This window comes from Gobius niger, assembly GCF_951799975.1.
Source record: "Gobius niger genome assembly, chromosome: 1".
Classification (NCBI taxonomy): Eukaryota; Metazoa; Chordata; class Actinopteri; order Gobiiformes; family Gobiidae; genus Gobius; species Gobius niger.
In genome coordinates, this window is record NC_136852.1 from 33136223 (window position 1) to 33161540 (window position 25318).

The window sequence follows — 25318 nt, forward strand, 5'->3', positions numbered from 1 at the left end:
TGTTTGCACTCCTCACCCTTCTCTTCCCTGGCCTACAGGTGTGGATGAAGTGGTACCGCCGCAAGACACAAACATACACGTGGAATATAGGAACTAGAAATGATGGGACATGTCTTTATTTACTTGTTTACTTTCCCCGAACAAGAGGACGAGCGTGGATGTGGCGCCCAGTGAGACGCCTCATCTGGTGAAGTATTTACACCCTATGTACATCGTCGTTCTTGACGTAAGACTTTAACACTTTGAGTGCCGTGCTGTTTTGGGTACTTAGCTGTTGAGTGCCATCAATCCAGACCATTTTTCATGATATGGACACATGCTGTGGCTCGTATGAAAGGTGGGACTCTAAGCTCTCCGTAGTTGAAAACAGTTTCATTCTACGTGCCTCGGTTCCTGAGAAATCTAAGCTAAACAGAGGCCAGTTTTGATCAAAATCACAGATATTTTTTCTAGCAACGGAGATAATGAGTGTTTTATGAAACTCTCTCCTTTCTCACTGACTCTCTCCTCCTCTGTCCTCTCTGGACGGACACTAGCGTTATGGGAAGAGGCAAATGCCTAAATATATTTCAAGTCAACATTGTTGACACGTTTTAAAACACGGCGTGTTATCGTTTGCATGTGCATTTAACAGCCTGGTTCTGGATTGAAGACTTTAACAGGATGTTTCTCAGTTGAACCTTTGACCAATTTCAATCTTTCCATGGGAAGCCGCTCTGCTTTGTCAAACGCACACCAGAGAACGACTAACACCACGCCCCCTCAGACTAACACCACGCCCCCTCAGACTAACACCACGCCCCCTCGGACTAACACCACGCCCCCTTGGACTAACACCACGCCCCCTCAGACTAACACCACGCCCCCTCAGACTAACACCACGCCCCCTCGGACTAACACCACGCCCCCTCAGATTAACACCACGCCCCCTCAGACTAACACCACGCCCCCTCAGACTAACACCACGCCCCCTCAGACTAAAAAAAAAAAAGAAAAGAAACACAATAATATATATGAAATGTCCAGATCCTGACTTTTCACAAGTTTTTGATCGTCATTTATTTCAGTTCTGTTCATCACAGAGCTCCCAAAATCACACATAAGGTGCATTACAGTGTCTAGTTTCATAATATATATAAATATATATCTTTTAAAACGATAAAATACTCCAACTACTACTACTACAAATAGAGGCTAACTGAAGTTCTTCACAGTCATGGTGATAGAAATGCTGATATGTTCGCCAAACATCCCCGATGTAGAATACACTCGGACAAAAGTGCTAATCCCCAGAGGAAAAGAATAGGACAGGAAGTACTTCAGAAGAGCGTAACTAGCATAGCCACATGAGTAGTTAAGAGATGCATTGGCTACTGACTAAACGTTGTAATTGGCACTTTTCTTTCACAGGGTCCAAATATGGTGACGTACACAAACTGCAATGGCTCGAGGGATCTAAAGACATTGAGCACATTCTGTTTCCGTCTTCCCACCAAAGACAGCGTGCATTTGCGGGGACATCTCTCCATACATTGTTGTGTCGGTATTGCAAATAACAGATGGGCTCCACACAATTGCCTCAGCAGCCGCACTGGCCAACGAGCATAAAGGCGCACATTGTGATACACCACCTGTGTTAGTCACATACGCGTTGGACGAGCGACACAAAGCAGAGGCAGTCGCCGAGAGTGAATGAGGGAGAGAGAAGGAGCATGCAAATGAAGCCGCAGAGGGATGGTACTTACCCACAGGGCGAGCTGGAGACAATGGAGACAGGTGATGGACACAAACACAACATAAGAAAAAACAAAAAAAATCAAAATCACGAGAACTCAACCAAAGAGAAGCCAAAATAACTCTGAGTGAATGGATGTGGTGTAGCGAGTGTAACATTGTGCCTGTTGTGTGCAGAAGAGAGGCTTCAGAGGCAAAGCATTTATTTACATATTAATCCACTGGAATAGCAGGAAACACGACCCGAGTCAATTAAAATTACATTATTATTATTATTATTGTGTTATTATTATTTAATCTTTTAAGGGTTTTTAAATGGCTATCCAACAATCATTTGTGGGAAAAATACAGTATTTTTACATACTATATATATATATACAGTATATATAATATACAAATTGTTGTTTGGGTATGGCGTGTTATTGTACGGCAGGGGTAGGCAAGTTTGGAGGGCCCATTTTCTTCATAGTAAAATCACCACATAAAGCAAATTTTTGTATACCATATACAGTATGTCTTAAGGCACATGTGTTGAGGTCGAGGGTCGCGGGCCACATGCGGCCGCCGAGATGATTTATTGTGGCCTTTTGAGGAGCATGAATTCCTGAGCATGTAAAAAAAAAAAAAAAGGAAGTCTCTAGCCCATTCCTGTGTTGAGTTATGGATTTTGACAGAAATAACCAGTTTGCTCACTCCAGCCACTAGGGGGCAGCTTAAATTAAATAAGGAATGAATTCCACACATGTCCAGCAGAGGGCACTGACATAATAAGAGATCAGGATATAAACAGCATATTACAGCCCTGTGGTAAATGGTCAGTCTGCCCCAGGGCTGTTGTGGCTACAATAGTAACGTACTGCCATAGAATGTGGAGTGACTGAATAATGACTTGTGACCATGTGACACATGAAGCACAGTAAGTTTAAGTTGTTATTTATGAGACCACAGTCCTTTACAATATATGCGACCCGCTGTGGGGGCTGAATTTCGGCCCTCGACCCAAAGGACTTCGACACCCCTGTGGATGTTTTGCAAGGAAAACAAATATTGACTGTATTTTCTAAATGTTAGAGTACTTTACTGTGTATCTGGTCTCTGATTGGTGTAATAATATTTCTCAAAATCATCTTGGGGGGCCTGAGGTTCTATGCTGGATGGCCAGATTTGGCCCCTGGGCCTACCCCGCTGTAGTAATGATCATTCCAGGTAAGAACCACTGCACTACAGGCAGAACATGTGGGGTTGGCTGGTGAGTATTTGGAAAGGTTTTGTAGATTTCCATAAAAGCTGCTAAACTAATGTGAAAATCCCTGAATTTTCTGAACACATATTTGTAGAGCTCGAAACTACAAGGTCATTATAATTCCAAATGGCGCCAGGATTTTCTTTGTTTTCAGAGAACAGCGGGGGAAAAAAACATTTGAGCTGTGTCTATGCAGGTTTTCCCAATTACAGTGAAGTTAAAATAGCCATTTTGGCCCTTCGTTCGCCAAAGAAAAATTATTTGGAGAGGCAAAATAAAACACAGCTTATGAACTTTTAAATGTTTTAATCCTTGGTTAAATTTGATCTGTTACATATATTTGAGTGAAATTAAAATAAAACCCAGCCCACTTTAATATTAATAACATTTACTGAAACTTAGCAGCTTTTAAAAAGTACAAATTCAATTAGAAACGCAGACCCCTAGTTTAGATATTCATTAAATTTGGATAACCGCAGAATATCTCTCTGAAACCTCTCTGAAAACTGCACATACACAGCAGCAGTTGTCGTGCTTGTTATTATTATTTGGAGAGAACAAATGCTGCGGCCCCGTGGCTTTGGTCACGGCTCTAAGCGCTCCGCGGAGACTGCAAACACTCAGTGAAATTTATTAACCCAGGTGTGGTGTCGCCTGTGTGCACCAGTAGGCTGTGAAATGGCTTTGCTGACTGAGCGCGTGCAGTGGAGGAGGCAGAGCTCTGTTTTTGTTGCACTCAATCATGTAAATAATTCTCCTGATTGGGTTTGGATTCTCTGACTCGCTCCGTGTCAATCCCGGAGCCTGATACTGTGACGCAGCAGGACAAGGCGATCACAGCAGTGGATCAGCCTCATGCTGCGCTCAGGCACTCAGGGGAAACTACACTCTGTCAATCCTTTCACCTGGAATCAAAGAAGAGCCCAACTGTGACACTGTGTGGTTTAGTTAGTGCAGGCCGATTTCTCCAACATTTGTATGGAAAATGTTCTCAAAACCTACACAACATCTGATCTTAACCCCTTAACTCCCACCTGAACCGAGCACATTTTCTCCAGTTTGGCTTTACCCCAGTCCGAAAGCTTCTGGAAAAAAAGCTGTGAAAATAGCAACAAAACTGAGACGAAAACAATGACAAAAATGTGACCAAAAAATGACGAAAATGTGACAAAATATGCCCAAAAAAATGTGACAAAAATGTGATAAAAATTTGACAAAAAAATGACAAAAATGTGACAAAAAAATGACAAAAATTTGATAAAAAATTTATGAAAAAATGACAAAAATGGGACAAAAAATGACACACAAAAAAGACAAAAATGTGATAAAAAATTGACAAAAAAAATGACAAAAAATGACAAAAATGTTGAATACCCAACAAAAAAATGATGGAAAAAAAATCTGATGATGTGAGGAAAAAGATCTTCTCAGTTCAGCCGGGTGTTAAGAGGTTGAAGTAGCTTAAAGTAGTTTGGTTTTTTTGTCCACTCATCCCTTGCTTGAATTTGTACTTCTCTTGCCATAGTCATTTAATTCATGCAAAATCTAAATTGAATATTAAAAATTGCAAACTAATGTCATTCTATCTCATTATAATCATTCAGATTTTGAGGCCAAAAATACAGGCAATTTTGTCCAGTTTTGCCTCATTTAAAGACAAAATGCATTAAAGTGATGGTCTGTAAGTTTAAATGTTATACACATGTCATGGATTGTGCATCATTGACACCTGGGCCTGCATTTACTTCTGTTATGCAATTAATATTAAATCACAGCCCCTCCCTTTGCTGATCTTAGACACTAATCTGAATCCCTGGTGCCATCCCTTTGACCAATGAGAAGAGCTTTCCTGTGAACCGGCCTGTCAGGTTCAATCAGGAGGGGAGGGGGAGGAGCTTGACATTTCTGGGTCTCACTCCTCATTGACAAACTCGGAGTGGCTCCCAGGTCCAGAAAGAGAAGGGGAGGGAGCATGATTGTTTACTTTTGAAACTCTCTCCTCTTTTTGCCATCTTACCGACCATCACTTTAAATGAAAGGAAACTTTTTTTATCTGCAGCGTCTCGCCTTAAAAATGAAGATGACTCTTTCAGATTTTCTCCATAACATATAGCAGACAGGCTTAACCCAGGAAACATGGGTCGGAGCGCTCCTGTAGTAGAAGAAGCGACCAAAGTGAAGAGGAATACTGGGTTAAAGGTATTTTTTCATGATGCTGACGGGAAGACGATCCGCTGCACTCATAATGCTATTGTGTGTGTCAGGATGAAGTGGCGGTGTATATGATGAGCGTGAGGTATGACAGACAGCAGGTGTGCGATGCTAACGGCTAACGTTTACCTCTGACGGTGAGCGTGGCCGCCGCCTCCAGTTTGCCCACGCGGTTCTCGGCCACACAGCTGAACACGCCCTCGTCTCCGATTGACGTCTTCTTTATCCGCAGCACGTAGTCGTCTTTGTCGTACTTGATCTCATACCTGGCAAACAAACGGGCCGTTATGGAGCGAGTCAAACGCAAGGGCAGAGTGTTAACATGCACTCTTACATTATAGACATTTTACCAGATTTTACTTTCCTCTAATATCTGCTTCTCATAATATACTGAATAAGGACACATTTATGGTACAGGGCCTTTGATAAAAAAAAAAAATCAATCTTTAGCCTATACCCAATCAGAAAGCAGTAAATGCCTCACAGTGACCAGAGTCTGGAGGTTCTAAACTTGAGGTGTGTCCACACACTTTTACTTGAGTCCATCAGCTTAAGGTCTAGTTCCTTTTTTAATATCAGTATATGCGAACATGCCATTCTTCATTTGAAAGCCCAGAACATTTGTTCTGTTACTGAGCTTTAACTAATGAACTCATGTGGACCTGATTGAGGTCCACATGAGTCATTTTAGGTCTTATTGCAACTCTCGCACGCTGTGTACTTGCAACACCAGTGTTCCTTTATTTAATGCAGAGTTTCGGCCTGTGGCCTTCGTCAGGCAAAAAAACTGTTATTGCAAAACCCCCATCAGCTCTAAGGTCACATTCACACCTGATATGAAGTGGACTCGGTTCGATTGGAACCAAACCAGCAGCATTGTTTACGTTTGTTCACTTAGCCATGTTCGCGTTCATAAAACACGTTTCACAATCGAGCGAAGGCTTTAATAATGTGTCTCTCTTGCCAGAGGGGGCGCTGTGGTGAGAATTAGTCAGAGTAAGGAGACAGAACAAGACAAGGCCAGTTTCTCTCATAGATATAATAAAGGCCAGATGTCTCGTACTCGCTGTTGGCCAGTGGAGGGCGACCTCCGCACACGCCGGCCATCTTGCCACAGGGAACTCGCTCACTCGTAACATTGTGTTTTATGGTGCAGGTACTTTTTTAACTTGCTCAATTTTCTTCTGATTTTCAAAGGGTTTGATTTGTTATAAACGTCAGAGATGTAGTTATAACACTGCATACATATGACTATAAAATAAAATCTGCAATTTTAACATGCTCCAGCATTCAGAATTATAGCCATGTTAATAACGTTTGTAAGAAACCAAACCGTTTGTGAATCCGTCAAGATTTCTGCGAGATCTGAGGATTTGTGTTCGTACCTCAGATACCACAGAGCTCGCCAGAAAGCTTCCCTGTGGCAAGATGGCCGCCTGTGATGCCGGAAGTGACTCCGCCTTAAGACATCTAGCTTTTATTATAGTATATATATAGTTTCTCTCATCATAGTAGACTTTTTCAGTGTTGTTTTTGGTTTATTTATCAAGAGCTGAACTTTCTGACTTTGTTTTTTTTGTTAATAGTCCACAGTATAGGATATACAGTATTTTCATATATATTTCTATCATCTGCTGACATCGTGCCTGTCCGAGCATCATTCCACCTGGTATTGATCACTCATTGTTTTGTTGTAGACAGTCACATGGACTTCAGGTACTTCCTGGTTTTAGTCCACTCCTCAACCCCTCAATCGACCCGCACTATCCGAGGCAAACGGGCCAGGATTCAGATCCAGAGGGGGCTGTAAATGCACTTCAGTTTAGGGTTCAATTGGATAATCGTCTTAAGAACCAACAACGCAGACAAAGTCATTTCAAATCCAGTGAAAAGCTTATTTTCTGATAGTGAATACATCAACGTCACAATTGTCATCAGCAGAACCGATATTTCTACACACATATAAGTAAATAGGTAGTAAGTATGCTTTACGAGGCCGGTGTCACATTTTACGGAACACTTCCATTTCCCCCGATGCAAAATGGCTCCATGTTTACATCCAATATTAAACGCTCATTGCCACTGCATTCGGTTCCCATTCCATTTGCATTAAACCTCCATCATCAATGCAACACAATCACACATCAGTCATTTCACACGTGCCGAAACCGTCCATTCACTTCCACTGTCATCTTTCATCCCCGTCTCGCAATTATGATATTACCCCCTTTTTTTTCTTTCTGCAGTTAAAAATCCCATTCCAGTGTTGTATAGTAATAAAGCTGTCAGCCACAGTGCTCTGAATGACGAATGCCTGTAATGCAGCAGTGGAACAAAGGAGGAAGACCCGTGTTTCTGCACACGCGTGTGGAGTACTCTGATTACACTCAAACGTCCAGTTAGAGTCTGATTACTGCAGGCAACAGCTCAGGACACAGTTATCGCAATCCAAGAAAGTGTCTTCATGAGAAAACAGAATGTGCTCATAGAAATGTACAGATGTGTTTGTAGCTACAGCTGCATGTTGCAACAATAACTGAAGACGCTTCTTTTTAAAATGTGAAACACTCAACTTAAAGGGACTGGATGCAAGTTGGTCATTGTTATACTCGCTACTGCCACCTCAGGTCATATGTGTAACTGCAGCTTCTATATTAAGCTCGTGCATGACGGCACTTCAGACCCGAAGTAACACCTTTCTGAGCGACAGTGCAGGATTTTAGAGGCAGTTGTGGTGAACAGGTCTGAGCTCATTCTACACATAGGACATGGTGGAACATGTAGGGGGAGGAAAATACTTAGTTTGAACATTTTTAAACTCAGTCTAGTCCCTTTAAACTACCACGTAGATGAGAGTGGGGAGGGTTGGGTCACATAAGGCATTTCTTAGCGTTACTGCCAAGGTTTTCAATTTGCACCATCTCCAAAACAATGAGTAATTCTAATTCATGAGGCTTTATGCAATTTGTGTGAGATCTGTGAGATCAATAAAGTATCATCTTATCTTATCTTTAATATTCATTAGAAACAGAATAATACACATTTTAATGATTGCAATGATTTGACCTGGAAACAGGTCCTTCACATAGAAAAATATTTATACCCTCAGTCCCTCTTCACAACATTTGACCCAAAGCTCCCCAGTCAGCCATTTGAGATGTTTTCACCGACAGCCGAAAAACACACGGCCTTTAGCCAAAGATTAAGAACTTACTTAATCTTTAGATTGTGAATATTCATCCTGGAGATGATGAGAAAGGAAAGTCAAGTTGTTCAGTGTGAAAGCTGACTCTCACTTGATAACTAAAAGTTTACAGTTTACTTTTTCATTTTTTGCTCTGGTTTATTCACAAATGAATGGATTGGCTATAGTAGACGTTCCATCTGTTTGTCCCAATTTTCCAATAAATCTGTTAGCCTTTGTGCCGCTGCGTGCATAAGAGAACAGCTATAGCATTTGGTGGAAGTTACCTGGACTAAAACTGATTTTATAGCATTTAAAGTTCAATTACACATTTCAAGATTCACAAAATCCATCCAGAATGGCTCAAGCTGATTGGTTCACATGGCAGTATTTCAGTGAGTGGGCGGGTTTACATTTGCCGACCAGTAGTTTTATCAATACTACACACAAGGTGCTGTTGCAGACTCACAAACACAAAGAGTTCAGTTCTCGTGCTTTGTTATGAGATCGAGCAGTGATTGGCTAAAACAAGGTGCGTTTGATCCAATCAGCAACGAATATCCCAATATAAATCTGTCCAGACTTCTTTTCCAGATTGACATTAATGTGATCACATTATTTCCGCTGTAATAATCTATAATAAAAAATAATCAATTTGGCTTTTGCCGACAGTTTTGTGATTGCATCCCTTCCTCCAGGCCCAGGTTGGGAACTGAGGATTATTTCATTTTATATGTACCTGGAAAACTGAGAGCTCCTGTATTTTCCCCCTGGTTAAGTCAATATTTGGTCTTCTACTTAAGGCGTTTTTATGCAAAATGGACAAAATTAAATTTTCAGCAACAAAAATAATGGATTAAACCAGGTTTAAATGTATGGTTTTATTTGATTGATATTTTGGTTACAAATATTTTGTTTTTCATGATTTGTAATAAGTGATATTGTAGTGCAGCCATTGCCCCCCAATCCAAATCTGTGTAATGTTTCACATATTAAACTATTTATGGTAACAATTTCAAATAGTTATAATACATATACTCTTCAAACTTGTTTTGTTTTGTCGACAAGCATTGGAGGCCCCCGTGCAGTGCCTCTGAGGATCCCCAGAGGACCCCGGACCCCCCTTTGGGAACTACTGTTGTAGTGGCTTCCTGGAAATCTCTGGCTCGCTAGTGACAAAACATGATCAAATAAGAACCTTTAAGCAGCTCCAAATCTCAACAATACCCAAGATCTATATCTTCACCTGCTGGATCTTGACCACATTCATTACATTTTATTTTGTTATGGCACATTTGCCATTGGAGCAGTACTGAACACATATATGAGCTTTCTCACATGATCTTGCCAGAAGAACAGAATGACCTCCACAGCATTTTCCATCGTTGCCCAATTCCAAACCCACTGACACATTGAACTCATCAGTGCTCTGACTGTACACTCTCACGCCCCTCTCTCTCTCTCTCACACACGTGCACGCTCTCCACCGGCCCCTGTATCACTCGTATCAGTAATGGAGACAGGATAAGGCCCATTGTGCTGAGTCCAGGAGCAGGGAAATCAGCCAAAGTGGTCGGTCAGCACAACAGAGGTGTCAGCGCGGCGCTAACAACTCTCTCTCCACACCCGGCTGGACACGCCGCCACATACACCACGCACGTGCACGGAAAGGCCATGAACGTGCACGCTCAGCAAGCAACACCAGCACAAGATGTTGCTGGAAAAATTCATTGCACTGGATGGCAATAAACTTTGTGACATTGGTCATCAAAACAATGCCACAGGGAATGTGAGTCGTCATATAGGCTAAAGGCAGCCCAACCACATATCACACTGCGCTGTGCCCTGGCAAAGATCACACGTTCATGCAGATTAGTTGAGCTGTGAAATGGGGAAAATATGTTGGACGCTGCTCATTAGAAGGCCATTTTGTAGGAAATGGAGTTTTCTATAGGCTTAATGTTGGGGCAGGCACATGCAGAGTCTGGTGTATCCAAAGCTTTCCCATCGCCTCATAGTATATAAACCATCAGGGCTCTGCTCCAATAAGCCTTATTTTAATCAATCCAAACCAAAATGTACATGCCCTGCACCGCCCAGAGAGCGGCTCAGAGAAGAGCAAAACAACAATCTCTGCATCTTCAGATCGCTCTTTATCTTTTATCAGTCGGCCTCATCATCACGGACCAACGAGGTCAACAAGCCGATAGTTTTGTATGACCTCAAAATAAAGCTCTATTTGTTCTTAAAATAATGTGAACCTCACACGCAGACATTTTAAATGTCAATGTCCTTTTCTTTAGGGACCTGGGTGGCAGATACCCCACATGAAAAGCACCACACTTGCAAAAGATACTGACTTTTGCTTTTTGAGCCTCTGCTCCTCTGTTGGTCTCTGCACGGCCTTGTGTAGGGGAATTGGTTTGTCAATGAATCCCTCGTGGGTTGGTTGTTGTCTCTGGTGACCAACTTCTTCACCAATATTTGCCTCTTTGCGCTAGTTTCTTATGAAATGAAGTGAAAAGGAATGACATAACCTCTCATGTGCATGACAGTCCTCACTGTGCAGATGTTTGTTCGCCTGCATCTCTAACAACTGAACTATTGGCCTACTCTGTTCTGTATTTCTCTTAAACACCAAGGAACATATTAGGCCAGTAGCAATTATGCTCTGTCTGCTGCTGAACATTTCAAAGTGAAACTGTGGACCACTGATGTTTTTCTGAAGATACATCGTCGCTTTGTCTTCTTTTGTTGACAGGCGTGTGGAGTTAGGGAAGGCTCCTACATAAAGCTGCACAGATCAAAGATCTCTGATGGTACAGAGTCGCTCATCACCATAATCAGGACAGTGTCACCTTCCAACATGAAAGCCGCTAGAGCCAGGGGCCTCATCCTCACTCCACTGTGGTAAGCACAGGCAAGGGCAAATAATGGCAGGAGCTGAAACGCTCTGTAAAGAGGTTTTCAGTCAGGCTGTGTGAATACACGGCGACCAAAGTGAAGGTGTGGGAGTTTTATGTGGCCGAACGTCATTATCTGGTACAAAAAAGCTCTGACCTCACACATGTGAACTATGTTTACATCAGAAACAGCGTGGAGGCTTTGAGAATTGTGTTGGTTGTTTTTACCCTAGCCCAAGAACTGCGTCCTGTTGAAGAGCGCAGGTGAAAGAGCACTTGAAAGGCAGCCATTTTCCTCCAAAATAACCACATTCCTCATTCAAGGCATGTTCCTGGTCGTTCTGGGGCAGACCGGGACGCACTGCTGGTGGTGGAAGAACTTTGGGATGGAAGTTGACTCCCCAGAGGAATGGCCTGACAATCTCCAAAACACACAATCCTGTCGCTCTCGGAGTTATTACGTCTACAGTCTTGCAGTAATTCTTAGTCACATGTGTAAAGCTATAACATGCAGTTAGAACCCACTACATACAAGCTTTATGAAGGTTTGACTGTCTTTAGATTGCTATTCCATAAGTTGCTGTTTCCCCAAAGTACCATCAACTTTTTTTGCACTTTACTATTGACTATTCCAAAGCTGCATCCTCATCACAATCAATGCCCAAAAGAAAACCAGACAGTGTTAGCTTATTGTTGCGCTGGATGAAGAAAACAGGAACATAATCTCTCCTTTTCTTGTAGAAATATCTGTCATTCAGCCGCTTTAGCTCTTAATTCCAGTCGGTCTGTTCCAGTTATCAGGCGGAAACAATAGCCGCGCGTGGGAGCCATTTTCCCGTCAGTCACCAGAAATGCTCTTTGATTTGTACTAACCAAAGATCAGAACAAAAATAATCTCGGTTCGCAATGTGACAAACGCTGGGCTTTGAAAGCGGCGCGTGCAGACAGCGGAGACGTCAACCATTTCCCAAAAGCTTCAAACACGGCCAGAACAAAAGGCTCTCTCAGACGAAAACCACCGCTGAAGTGCTTCCAGAGTATTATCTTTGACATCTTTTATCATTTTTACACTTTATAAGACTAAATATTACAATCGGTTGCTTATTTAGCAGGCGTCGTCACAGCACTTATGCCATTCAGATACGTGAGAGCAGACCCAAAAGAGACTTGACCCTTCTCCTTCTGAAGGTGAAACATTGTTTATTTCACACTGTGGTCAATGTTGAGGTTTATACTGTAGCTATGTAGTTTTCTCCTTTAACATTTATGAGATTTTGTTGCTAGTGATGTTTCCCAGAAGGTCACGGCACCAGCCAGTTTCCCACACTTATTCATTCACAAATACTGACATATTACATATTGTCATTTTCCTCTGAGGGATTATATCCAACTCCTGCCTGATTGACAGAGGTCTGAACTGCAAAAAACAAGGCGAAATTTACATTTTTTGATTTCTTTAACTTGCAAAAAGCTTTTTCAAAATCGCCACTGAAAAAATCTTTGTAACTAATATGTCGCAAAACAAAACTGTAAACTTAAACCTGGCTCGATCCTTTATTTAGATTTTTCTCACAAAAAATATGGGCTATTTTTATAATTAGTAATGTATAGCAACAGTTTTCAGTTGATATCACTATAGTAAGTTTATATTTGTTCCTATTCACCTGCAGTACAAGTTGCTCAATCAGATATTTTACGAAAAGTACTTCAAATATATTCTTTAGGAAACACACCTTCTTCTGCCTGTTGTGACAGTAACAGTGCATGAGCACAGCTCCACCTATTGTTCAGGAGTGTTTTTGCTCGTGTGCTTTTAAAATGGACAAAACACACACTACAGGATTACTTTTAACTTTGGAGCCTTCACAGAAATGTAGTGGAGGAGAAGGTATTATATTTATCTTTCAAATGTAGTGCAGTAAAAGTAATGTATTCTCTACATTTTACTTTGTTTCCGTCCACCTCCACCACGTGATCTTCAAAAGTCTATTATCTGTGTGAGACACTTCTAACCTCGAGTCCTAGAAGTAAATGTGGAGCAGATGGACGGACTAAAGTCATGTGTCATTCATAGTGTCTGTTCCCTGATATTCGGCCTCAGTCAGCTCCATCCAGACAGCTCCGCCGCTTGGCTCTCTCTGAGTGTCATGTTCGTGGGCTGTAGGTTAAACTCTGCAGTGGTCGCTGGTTTCCCTCCGTCAGAACAGCCTCACCCGCTCCTGCACACTGCCCGCCTGTCATTTAGCGCCGGTTTCTCCTTCCCGCCTGCTCCTGTCAGCTCCTCCGCTCTCGTCCTGCCACTCACCGTAATTGCGCCTCCTCTATCTGCACTGGCTCATGCACGCTGCGCCCGGTGCTTTGACTCCCGACGTGTCAACCTGCTGAAGTCTGTCTGCGAACTGGCACCTGACCTCAGGCTGACACGGCTGGATTTGTCCAAAATATCTGTGACAAAAAAGCTCTGCTTCTGCTGGTCTAAAGCGGCTCCGTTAAGGTCTACACCTAAACTTAGCCACAGTCTGTCCAAATGTCACACACTCACACTGCAGACAGAAATAGAAACTCTATTCACTCTTTATTTGACCAAGAACGCCCCCAATGACCCTCTAAAGCAGTCGTGTCCAACACGACTCATCTCGCCTTATGCGGCCCACATAAGGCAAGATGATAATCTAGCCCCTGCCTTATAGAGCATCAATTCCAGAGTATGTAGGAAAACAAGTAAGTCTCTAGCCCATTCCTGTGCGGAGTTATGATTTTTTAAAGAAAAAACAGAATGCTCATTCTAACCACTAGGGGGCATTACATTGAAGAAAAAAAGTGAGTTCCACACGTGTCCAGCAGAGGGCACTGACATAATAAGAGCTCAGGATATGAACAACATATTATATAGCCATGTGGTAAATGGACAGTCTGCCCCAGGGCGGCTGTGGCTTCAATAACAGCTTACCACCACCGAGTGTGGAGTAAATGAATAATGGGCTTGTAAAGTGTATTACAAGTGTAAGCCCGCGACCCAAAATGAGTTTGACACCCCTGCTCTAAAGGGACCCTATTGTACATGCTTTATAAGCTTGTATAATGGGGAGAATTTTATATTTTATATATAGTCATTTTATATGTTCACAAAAAAATGGTTTCAATCAACCATATTTTAATCAACAAAATGTAACTCATATAAAGAGCCAGGTAAAAATGTAAGATTTGATTCTGTTGACGTGTTGGTTACAAAGGTTTGCTCAGAGGGGATTTTGGATTTTGTGTTGCAAGAGTAGAATGAAAGCCTCATTTCAGATGAGTCATTTGGGAGAGACAGCCTTTAAAGTTTAGTAACTGTGTTGTCAGGGGGATTCCGTGCGTCACGTGGTTACCAAACATGTCAGGATTTGTGGAACCATGACAGAGCGATGCCATGTTGGAGTCACTCCAGACATCTCGACAAAACGTCATGAAATAAACCTGTAAATAGTAACGGGAGAGTTTGGCCCTGCCATGTCCGGCGTTAACTGACTGAACCCAGACTAGCTCTGACCCCTCTGCTGTCCACACACAGTGAGTATTCTCTGACCTTCCGCGGGGCACGTCCACGTCGTCCTTCCTCCAGCGCACGTTGGGCTGAGGGTCTCCCGTCACCAGGCAGCGGAACTCCACCGGCTCCTCCTCCAGCACCACCTGGTTTATGGGCCTCTTCAGGAAGACGGGTCGCTCTGATGGAGGGAACAAGGTTTCATCATTAGACACTAGGCGGCGCTACATGGTTTAATGCTGGCGTGGTATGGTTTTGACCTATTTAGATCTGTCTTAGAAGCTTTAAGACACAGTTTACCCTTCATTTGACCTTGATTCATTCCTGGTGGAAGGTTAAATCATGTATGGAGGTGGTGTTGCATGTGAACATTTTCAAAACCACTACTAAACGTACTGGTGGCACTTTACAGTGGCCTGTCCAGCCAAAACACACACATTTTCTCTTCTTTACATAGACGAGTATCTGGGATCCTGATGTTCCTGATGGAACCAACACGAAAGTGCAATGGTGGAAGAAAAATACGTTGGATAGATGGCAACAACAAGAAAATCCTCTCAGAGAAGATGAAGCAGGTACATTTAAGAAAATATTTCACGAGCGGTTAATTCAGTTCCTGTCATGACATGTCAATCCAATCCCATCTGTGATGGGATCGATATAAAACTTTTCCATATTAGTTTGGCTGTTTGCAAAGTTCACAACCAGCAGGAGTGGCGGCCGGCCAGGAAAACTTTACATGGTAAAAGAACTATATTTCACACAGAACACATGCCAAATGTATTTGATTTGACCCACACCCGGTGAAACATGCAAAGTATTTGAAAAGGAAAGAAGAGGTCAGTTACCACACTAACTCCACCACAGTCCATGTTATTCCTGTGCTGTAAAGTGTAACAAAGGCCTGCTGGAGGCGCCTGAGTGTGTCCTTACCAAACACGGTGACCTGTGCGGTCTCGCTGTCCCTCTCCCCGACCATGTTGGTGGCCACACAGATGTACATCCCCGCGTCGCTCTTCCGGCTGTTGGAGATCATCAGCTTCCCTCCGCGAATCTGCACCAGGACATCGAGAGGGTCACAAATGCCACACAGACACAGGGGAGAACATGCAAACTGGGGGATTGAACCGGGATCTCATGGTTATGAGGCGAGGGCGCTGACCGCTGGGGCTCTGTGCTGCACACTTTACATTTACAGTGAGGCGTGCCAGCCAGTTTTATAGGTGATTTTAGGAGTCTCAGTCTATAATACTTAAAGTACAGCTGGTGAAGGCTTCCCCGTGGTTGATCTACAGTGACTATGTTTACATGGTCAGAAAAATCAGGTCTGATGCATTTACATTCACTAAGTAATAAGATGCTAAGTTACATGAATGTTTCTCCATAAACATGTAATTCAAAACATGCTAAATAACTATAACTATAACAGTGAAGGCTGTGACCAACAGAAACGTCCGCTTCACTCCACTAGGGGGCACCACTACTGTCTTCATCTCGCATCGAACTCGGAGCGCTCTGGACATCTCCGAGTTTGCGAGTTGTAATTACGAGTTGGAGCGGTGGACCAACTGAACTGTCCCACCCCTCTCTTCAGTCAGACCCACCAGGCAGAACCTCCATGTTTGGACTTCACCCTCCTGTGCGTGGGCTCAGTGGGTACAGCACAGGTTTAGGAACTCAAAGGGTTCAAACCCGCCTCACTGTTCTCTGAAAGAATCGTAGCGAGTTAGGGAAGCAGGGACTGGAACACCTTAACCACTCGACTGTCAGCAGCACACTGTACTTACTCACAAACACACTTATTTCATGGTTCACTTATGTACAATTTATGGATAATTTTTGTACTTTTATAACTTCATAACTTTAATTTAATTTCTGATTAAAAAGGCCTGGTTAGTTTATGCACACGTGTGAAAGATCAGAAAGAAATCAGATTATATCAACATCAGATCATGCTGTTTACGCGTCAATCTGAGAATTTGTAGAAATCAGATCATGGTCAGATTTTAGTTCTCCATGTAAACGTAGCCAGTGTCTCTCATAATACATGTTTAAAACTAATACATGCTCACTTTCAAACAACCCTAAGCTCATTTTTACGCAGTCTTAAAGGCACACTGCGTAACAATGTGGATTCCCCTGTTGCAGCTCCACACAGTAAGGCCTATTGTTGCAGTGGGTGATCACAGAATGGATCTGCATAAGGACTTAACCTGTTTAAATCTCATATTTGAGAAGTCACATCTCCATGGAGACGAGCTGGAGACGTCCCGCTCCCACTGAAGTTACATGGTATGGTTTGAACTACTGTCTCTAAAATGTTGTGCACTTCTGTCTTCAAAAGTGTTTCTAATGTTATGAGCACAGTGATGCTCCACATGTTCGTCCATGCTTTTGAATGGATCCTTATCAAACACACTAGTGGGCACCCATCAATGCGGCTCCTGTTGTTATTGCTGTCATATCAACAGAACAACCACTTTCACAGACTGGTTCAAACTGTAACACTACCTGTGCCATACACTGGCTGGACTAATGTTGTGGATGCTTTTGTGTAGGGAGAAAAATCATGTCTAAAAGATCGCTTCTCTGAACACCAATATGCTACAAGTTGCAAAAACCTAAACCTAACACCAGGGGAGCTGATAGGTTGTCTCTTGTCTCCCAAAGAGAAACTTTTTGGATCGTGACCTAAGACCTTGAAATAAATTGTGAACCTAAATAAGCAGGCTCCAATGATGACCTGTATTTTTTCCTCTAATAATGTTTAACGTGGAGTACCATGCCCGATGCATAGAGCTAATGGAGATTCAATCAAACTGTTGTGTCAAAACAATGATATAATGCTGATCTCTCCCTGCCATGATCCTGACACTGGCTTCACGACACCGGCTTCACGACACCGGCTTCCTGACACCGGCTTCACAACACCGGCCTCCTGACATTGGCTTCACGACACTGGCTTCACCACACTGGCTTCACCACACTGGCTTCCTGACACTGGCTGGTGCTGTAACTCACGGTGATGCGGTCGTCCTTGTCGTCGATGCGGCTCTTGTCTTTCCTCCAGTAGATGGTGGGTTCGGGGTGGCCTCTAGGGGGCACACACTCCAGGATGGCTGGTTCTCCTGCTGCCACCACCGCGTCCGTGGGGTTCTGCCGGAAATCGTCCCGCAGCACTGGGGGAACACAGAGGAGAAAGGACGGTCAGTGAGGGAATGAAACTGCAGCACAGCAATCCTCATTTTGATGAAATATCAACATGGCTGCCATATGCCAAAAGGATTTTCAAAGTTACCTATACTATATGAATTTGCTTATTCGTTAGACATTCACACACTTATGCTCTGTGGCAGGACATTGACATTCTGCACAAAACATTCTGTAAAATCATGAAAAAAAGGTCGTTTCAAACATTTGATGATTGTATAGGCAAAAAAGGTACAAAAAGGACTTGAAGTAGTTGGGGCAGGTGCATAGGAGAAAAGGGTTCACCACTTGCCTGATTAAGGTCAATGTTTGAATAAAGTTACAAGGTATTTTGAAAGGAATTTCTTTAATTGATAGAAAGCCCTGAAAGAATTGGATGCAGAGACTACACCTTTTCTGTTAAAGGTGTAACAGTTTGAATGTTATTAAGAGCTGAATAAAGATGAGCTAACACTACTAAAATGTTTTACTTTAAATGCAATGAGTTTCCAACATTTTAAAATCAAGATTCCATTCACTGTGCACATTCGAGTATTAACAACCAAGATAACTACAGGGCTAGCAGCCTTAATTCTACATTATTTGTGTAGTTTTTTAAACATTGCTGTCCATCTTGAGCGACTGCAGGCTTTGTGATTGAGTAATGGGGACCCAGCTGCCTTCATGACGATGATTAATAGAGCGATGCTTGTAACAATGGCGTGGGACATTTGAAGGTATCCGTGTTCCATGAGCGAACGCGGCGTGTGCCCGGCCGTCTGAGGCGTGTGCCCGGCCGTCTGTGTGAGGAGAAGCTAATTGGAGCTAATGCAGCTCCCGGAGGAGGCAGCAGAACAAACACAGACGGAGAGCGGCCCTGGAGCTGGTGTCGCTCACATGTGGAGAACACACCGCTCACAGTGGGGGTCCGAGAGAGGGGCCTCGGGTACAGCTTTCATCACATTTACAGAAGCGGCTCTGGGCTGTCGCAGCGTGACGCCACCAACTACAAGCAAAGTCCCACCTTTATGTCCATGATGTGTGCTCTGCTTATGGTATAATAACTACACGGCTGCACTTGCACCACACGTGTTGATGAAACCACCAAACAATGTCAAATGGCTGTAGAATAAAGGAGCGAAATCCAAATGAAACAAATCTGGAGACTCTCACAGTGGTCATTTTGTAGAGATGATCAAATATCTGGGTTCTACAGAAGCTTCTTAAAATGGAAGCAAAACATCCTTCACGCTACCAATCTGGTCCAGTTGACAATCTTTGAAAAGCTCTACAACACGACGGGGCCCTTGAGTCCAGGAGTGTTAGGGGGACCCCTCAACAGGTTCATAGTGAACAGTACTGCAGGAAGGAGCTCCACCACAGGCCCGTCTGGGACGTGGACGTACTCAAAGGTCTGGTCTTATGAAGCTGGTCTCTCTCATCCCTGCACTCAAAGGGCCTGGTTTGGTGTGGCCTTAAAGGAGACTAGGAGCAGGGAACGTGCCCCGGCCAATTACCTGGGGATGTACCGCTCTGTGACATGAATTGTAATGGCCATTCTTCCACCAGACAGCACTATACAGGAAATTTATGATTGCTCTAACATGCTTCAGGATCTCTACGTGGCTCAGTGTAGACAGGACATATATATGTATGTAGATATGTTGTACACAAGCAATCATGGGATCATTCAAATAAGGATTTTGCAAATCAATAGTGATTATCAACATGGTGAGGACAAATATACAGACTTTCAAACACGTGCTTTTGGAGTCCTGCACTCCTTGATACCAACGCCACAAGCGGCTTATTCTCTTTCTCTCTGTACACAGACAGTGTTTAACTCACAGTGGGATAAATAAAGTTAGTCATTTGCTGAAGGAATAACATGACGTAAAGGAGGATGCACATAGCATGCTTCTATTCAGTACGGCTCGGTCGAAGTACTCGGCTTCTCATGTATCTACTCTACTCAGTACACACTAGGGTTTCTACTTAATGGACCGCAGCGTGTCAGCGTGTGCATCCGTGGGCGGATGCACACGCTGACACTATAATACACATTACTGAAGGAAAACAGAAGTACCACTGCCACATTATGTGTATGTTCTCTGTATGTTCTGTACGTAAACTGAGCAAAACTGAAGCACCCACACACAAACCTGCCCACACACACTCTTTTTGAAAACTTTCATGTTCATTCTGGTGCTATATGCATATTTGCTCTGCTTTTTTGTGCACATAAAATAACCAAATCACCTCAAGTACGTGGGAGTTTTAGCTCTTTAAAATAATCCCAACCTTTCTAATCAATCGCGCGACTGTAATTACGCCGCCCCCCACTCCTCGGCCATTACACTAGCTACAGCCTGTGCGTGTATTAGCACTACAAACTCGCTCCCCGCTGTTTGAAATCACACGCCTCTCCCGGTCACATCCAGCCCGTTGTTTTTGCCTTTAATTGCTCCTTTTTTTCCCCGCTGGCTGCTGATAGGCCCAGTGGGATCCGCTTCCAAATGGCTTCCCTTTGAAAGACACGCTCTCCGGCTAATCGAATCTCGCCCGCCGGTTACGGGCGCGGCACTCTCCCGCGCCGCCGTCTGAGTGAGGGGACTCCAGTTAGGCCCAGAATACCAATCACGGAAAGGTGTTTTACGGGAAAGAGTTTTATTGTGAAATGGATCACAAAGAGGCACAAACGGCTACAAGCAAAAAAACAAAGAGGATTATGAATGCTGAGAGAAGTGGAAATGAGGGGAGATTTGCGATGCTATTGTGGTTTAATGTACAAGGAAAACACGAGTCCAGGTATGATTTGGTAAGAGGAGAGCATTATGGTTTCTTGCTCAGGGACACAACATGTCACTAAATGCGTCACGTGGCCAGAAAGGATAAAAGGTCATGCCAAGCCCGAGTTATTGTCCTTTTATTCATTGAAAATGCTTTCAGAGTTCCACCTCCTCCACCGCAGCAGCAGAAGCGTCTCCCTAATTCCCTAACAGATCTCTTCTATCCTGCCTGGTTATCCTCACATCCCCGTATCTGTCACTAAACATGTAAAAGCAGCTCGTCTTGCAGTGAAATGTCGGCGTGGCCTTTCGGCTGCACACTCGCCCCCCCCCCTGCCTGAGTGCACGCCTCGCCTCCCGCAGACTTCCATAAACTTTACCCACATTAATATGACCCCCCCCTGCTCTCACGCCCCCTGTTGTCAAAGCTGTCGATCCCTCTCCAGGCAAAGGAACAACCTAAACAGAGCCCTCGTGTTATTCATATATCTGACTGGATCTCAGGAGTGGGCTGATGGGTGTGAGGGCACAGGAGGGGGGGTGGGGTGGGGGCTGACGCAGCGTGGTAAATTTGCAGATTTTGAAAAAGTTTGGCACCGTATCAAGATTGAAATGGAAGGGCGGGTTCTTGACTCGATATCGGCCCAGGGGTGGAACGGAGGGGCGAGGAAATCACACATAAGCACGAAAAGAACTCCCACGCGGAGAGGTCGTGATGCGCAGAGAAGTGATTTCTGAGGTTATGGAAGACGAAGGGCTACCGTTCTCCCATACCCTGCACTAAAAACATGTACAATAGGATTCTCTCTCAGGCCTGGACTCAGCTGAAACCTGGACGGTAACCTGGAGTACTGCATCTGGCACAACACGGAGCTCATCACAAGCCAGATACAATTTGTGACATTTGTAGAGTATTATCTTACAGCCTCCATACGCATTCTTCAAAACGCATTAACCAGGTAATCTGTGAATGCGACGCCAGCGGTTCCGACGGAGCGGCTCCTCCTCCCGCGCGGAACACCGTGATGATAACAGTGACATTTACAGGAAAAGCCCGGGCCCATTTTTCATAACTGGAAATCAGGCCTATTACATTTCACTGCTCCACCACTGCGTCTTATCTGTGCGTGAACCTGATACAGCCCCCGGGCCCCGCTCCCCCGCTGTCAGCACGCCATCACCGACGGGCCCCAAGGTGCAGAGTGGGCGTCACGGGAGAGCATCGCGGTGCCTTTGCGCCGTCGTCCAAATTCAATTGATCCAACGCTGGTGTTGGGTCCCAAGAATAACAAGATGGGCCGAGATGAGATTTCTCGTCACGGTGCAAAGCAATCTCGTGATGTTTTTTTCTTCTTTTATTTTTTATTTTTTGCAGGCTGCCATTTAGATACAGGCCTCCTTACTGTAGACGCTTATAGAGCTTACTGGAATGTTTAGTCAGTAGTTCTCTAACAGTGTGGATGCTGATTGGCACTTATAAAAGAAAGATAACTTTGATAGGTTTTCAATTTCAGTCGCTTGGGACCACCGCCTCGGTGTTTAAACCTGCAGACTGGAGCCTCTGCAGATTCACGCCCGCGCCTCGTAACTTTCTCTTTCATTACAAACTTAAACCTCTGCAGTTGGAAGCTACGACTTACGACTGGACACTGTAGGCCGGGGTGAGTCCGGGTGTTTACGTCTTCTTTTTTGTGATTGTACATGTGGCTTCTGCGCACGGAAGAAGCAAAACATGAAGGGATGAACACAGCGAGCCATTTGAGGAAGAACGAGGTCCGTCTACTTTTAGAGCATCATTTTTGATGAACTCGGTTGAGCAATGTCACAATTTTCCAATAAATTTAGATTTAATGCCAGTTTTCATGCTTTTGAATGACATTTAAGGCCTTCAATTTGGCTCAGTTAATGTAATGACTCTTAATGCTTTCTAATGCCTTGCGGAAACCCAGACAAAATCTTATTTCAAATGTAATCTCCAAACTGAAAAATTCTATCTAGTTTAGTGGAAAACAAAAACACTGAGCACAAAAGCCTGTGCCGATTCAGAAAAAAAATGTCATTTTCAGATTCTGCGTTGTAAAATCACTTCAGACACACTAAGCTACTATATTGTAGCCACAGCTGCCTTGAGCTGGACTGACGAAAGTGCGGCTGCCAATCTGTGCCATCTGCCGCGACCACGGCCACATTCAAACAGTGGGCTCCAGCGGGACCCGGCCTGTTCTATGTATTAACATCATTCAGCCACTGACTTTACTATTGTCAAATCGCTTACAAAAGAACATGATTTGTCCAAATGTCTCCGTCTGGTGCCCGGGGCTGAGAGCAGGTTCAACACTGCTTTAATAAACCTCACCCCAAACACATAATGGCGCTAAGGGCCAGGGGGCGCCGATACGTCCCTCTAATATTTCAAATGTGAATATGAGCGTCTCCATTTGCCTGCGTTATTGCTTTCATTCCCCTCTATTCTCCGCACACAAAAGCCCTCAGCCTCTCCTCTGATACTCTCTCGGGTCACGGGGCCGGGAAACTCATGTCGAGATTACAGCGAGAGCGGGCCCCGGGGCCGAGTGTTCGCGCCCCGGCCCCTGATGAGAAAACGCGGCACTCAGCCTGCCCATTGTCGGGCGGCAGAGTTAGCTCCCAGCCACAATATCGTTTTGTTGAAGGCGTTTTTGTGTGTGTGCTTCACGCCGCGCTATTACAATACAAAGCGTTTTCTATAGGCGCCCTCCCAGGAGCGATGCGCACTGTGGACGCCATATTGTCGGCGTTGGGCAGGTCATGTTTTATAATAATGCTTCCACTGTGGACCTTTGTGTGGACAGGATGGAGAAATCAAATCTCACGTTTTTACGGTGAATGTATGTTTTGATCATGTCCAAGACATTTCTATCACGTTAATGTACGGTGTAGGATATCCTAACAACTATGGGCCGTAGAAGGACACACTTACTGATGTGGTAGTGTTTGTCATATGGCACATTGAGTTGCTTTATTGTATAGAATGTGCCTAGTCTTGTCTCATCCAAACAAAGACATATATTTCTAATGATATACCCAAGTTAGGGATGGGCGGATCGATACCAAAGTATCGATATATCGATACCAAACGGCTACTTTTTAAGTATCGATATTGGGCAAAAAGTATCGATACTAATTTGCATATGTAAAAAGAAGGCGGGGCAGCAATTATCAACACAAAAGGATGATTTATTTCTTTGTTCTGAGCCAAAACAGTCACAACAGCAAAGGATTGAACTGAGCCAGTCCTATCATTCTGGTTTAGGTTCTGTTTGTCATTTGAGTATTACACATTAGCATTGTTTAATTAACCAGTTAAAGTAATATAATTTTAATTGACCAATTAATTATATAAAACAACCCGTTTTAGAAATGTATATTGATTGAAATACATTCACCCATATGAAATGACCAGTATCAGTATCGGTATCGATACCGACAAAAAAGACCCCAAAAGTATCGATATCGTATCAATTCCAAAAAATTTGGTATCGCCCATCCCTAACCCAAGTGTCACTGCTGAGGTCCACAGAATGAATCTTCTCATACCTCAATTTTGCCGAATACGTCTTTCACAAAACAATTCTGAAGATTTATCCAAAATGCAGAAGTCACAAATAACTCGAACAAGGTCGAAAGATGGACAAATGATGCTAACTCCACCCTGAAACACCCACATTTCCTCGTGGAATAGGGACGCCAACCGCCCTGATTTGTATGGGCCTTTTTTCTACTAAGAATAGAATAACTGTCCCTTTTCAAATCCTTTTATTAATGACAAGTGTCCAAACATTTGCTAAGATCCAGTTTTAAAAAAGAGCAGTGAAGAAAGACGACAGGGCAGGGACCCAATTCCACGACGGGTCCATGAGGTCCTTGTGGATGTCCAGTGGATGTCTGGAAGATGTTTTTTTTCTAATATCTTTGAAAATGTGTTGACCAAAGCTTCAGCCACAGTGCAGCTGTCAGCAGACCCTAACACGCCCGTTCAGTGTCATCACCTGTTCAAATCCTATTACCTTCACACACGTTGTTGTATTTGACCTTGCTCCGCTGCGTCAGTCCACACAGGCTCAGACGCAACCTTATATATCCCAAAACATCTCACTTGCCCCTGAATCCGCAGCTCCGTACCCAACCCCCAACACATCAGAGATATCTACCCCAGAAAAAGGCGGCGTCCTGGGGCTACACTCGTCTCCATATCCAGGCTCTTATCTGCCCAAGTGACGGAGCTATTTACAATCCCGGCGCGTGGATGTGCTGATAGGTCGGGCTCGGGCGGAGATGATATCGAGGGTTTGCTCTATATGGAGAAGGATGTGTCTTCATCTGAATTTCATCTGCCGTCCGCTCGCGAGACATCGGGGATATTCTGAGGAGTAGAGAGTGATAGTGTGTACGGTATAGAGGAACTGGGAAGTAACTGCGTCCATAATATGCTTTATTCAGGCTTTGTAAATGATATGACGCCTTAGCCATTTACCTTTGCTCTAGATGCTTATGGTTAGA

At 43.8% G+C, this 25318-nt stretch overlaps 1 protein-coding gene across 6 annotated transcripts in view; it reads right to left on the minus strand.

The window, feature by feature from the left end:
- Nucleotides 1-25318, minus strand: part of robo2 (roundabout, axon guidance receptor, homolog 2) — a 567892-nt gene that overhangs the window by 127418 nt on the left and 415156 nt on the right. For all 6 annotated transcript variants that reach the window (XM_079559100.1, XM_079559104.1, XM_079559102.1 and 3 more), the window contains exons 3-6: nucleotides 17823-17980; nucleotides 15735-15855; nucleotides 14844-14982; nucleotides 5318-5454 (exon numbers count right to left, since the gene is read on the minus strand). In XM_079559100.1, coding sequence (XP_079415226.1) covers nucleotides 5318-5454; nucleotides 14844-14982; nucleotides 15735-15855; nucleotides 17823-17980 — 555 coding nt within the window. The remainder of the gene's footprint in view (nucleotides 1-5317; nucleotides 5455-14843; nucleotides 14983-15734; nucleotides 15856-17822; nucleotides 17981-25318) is intronic.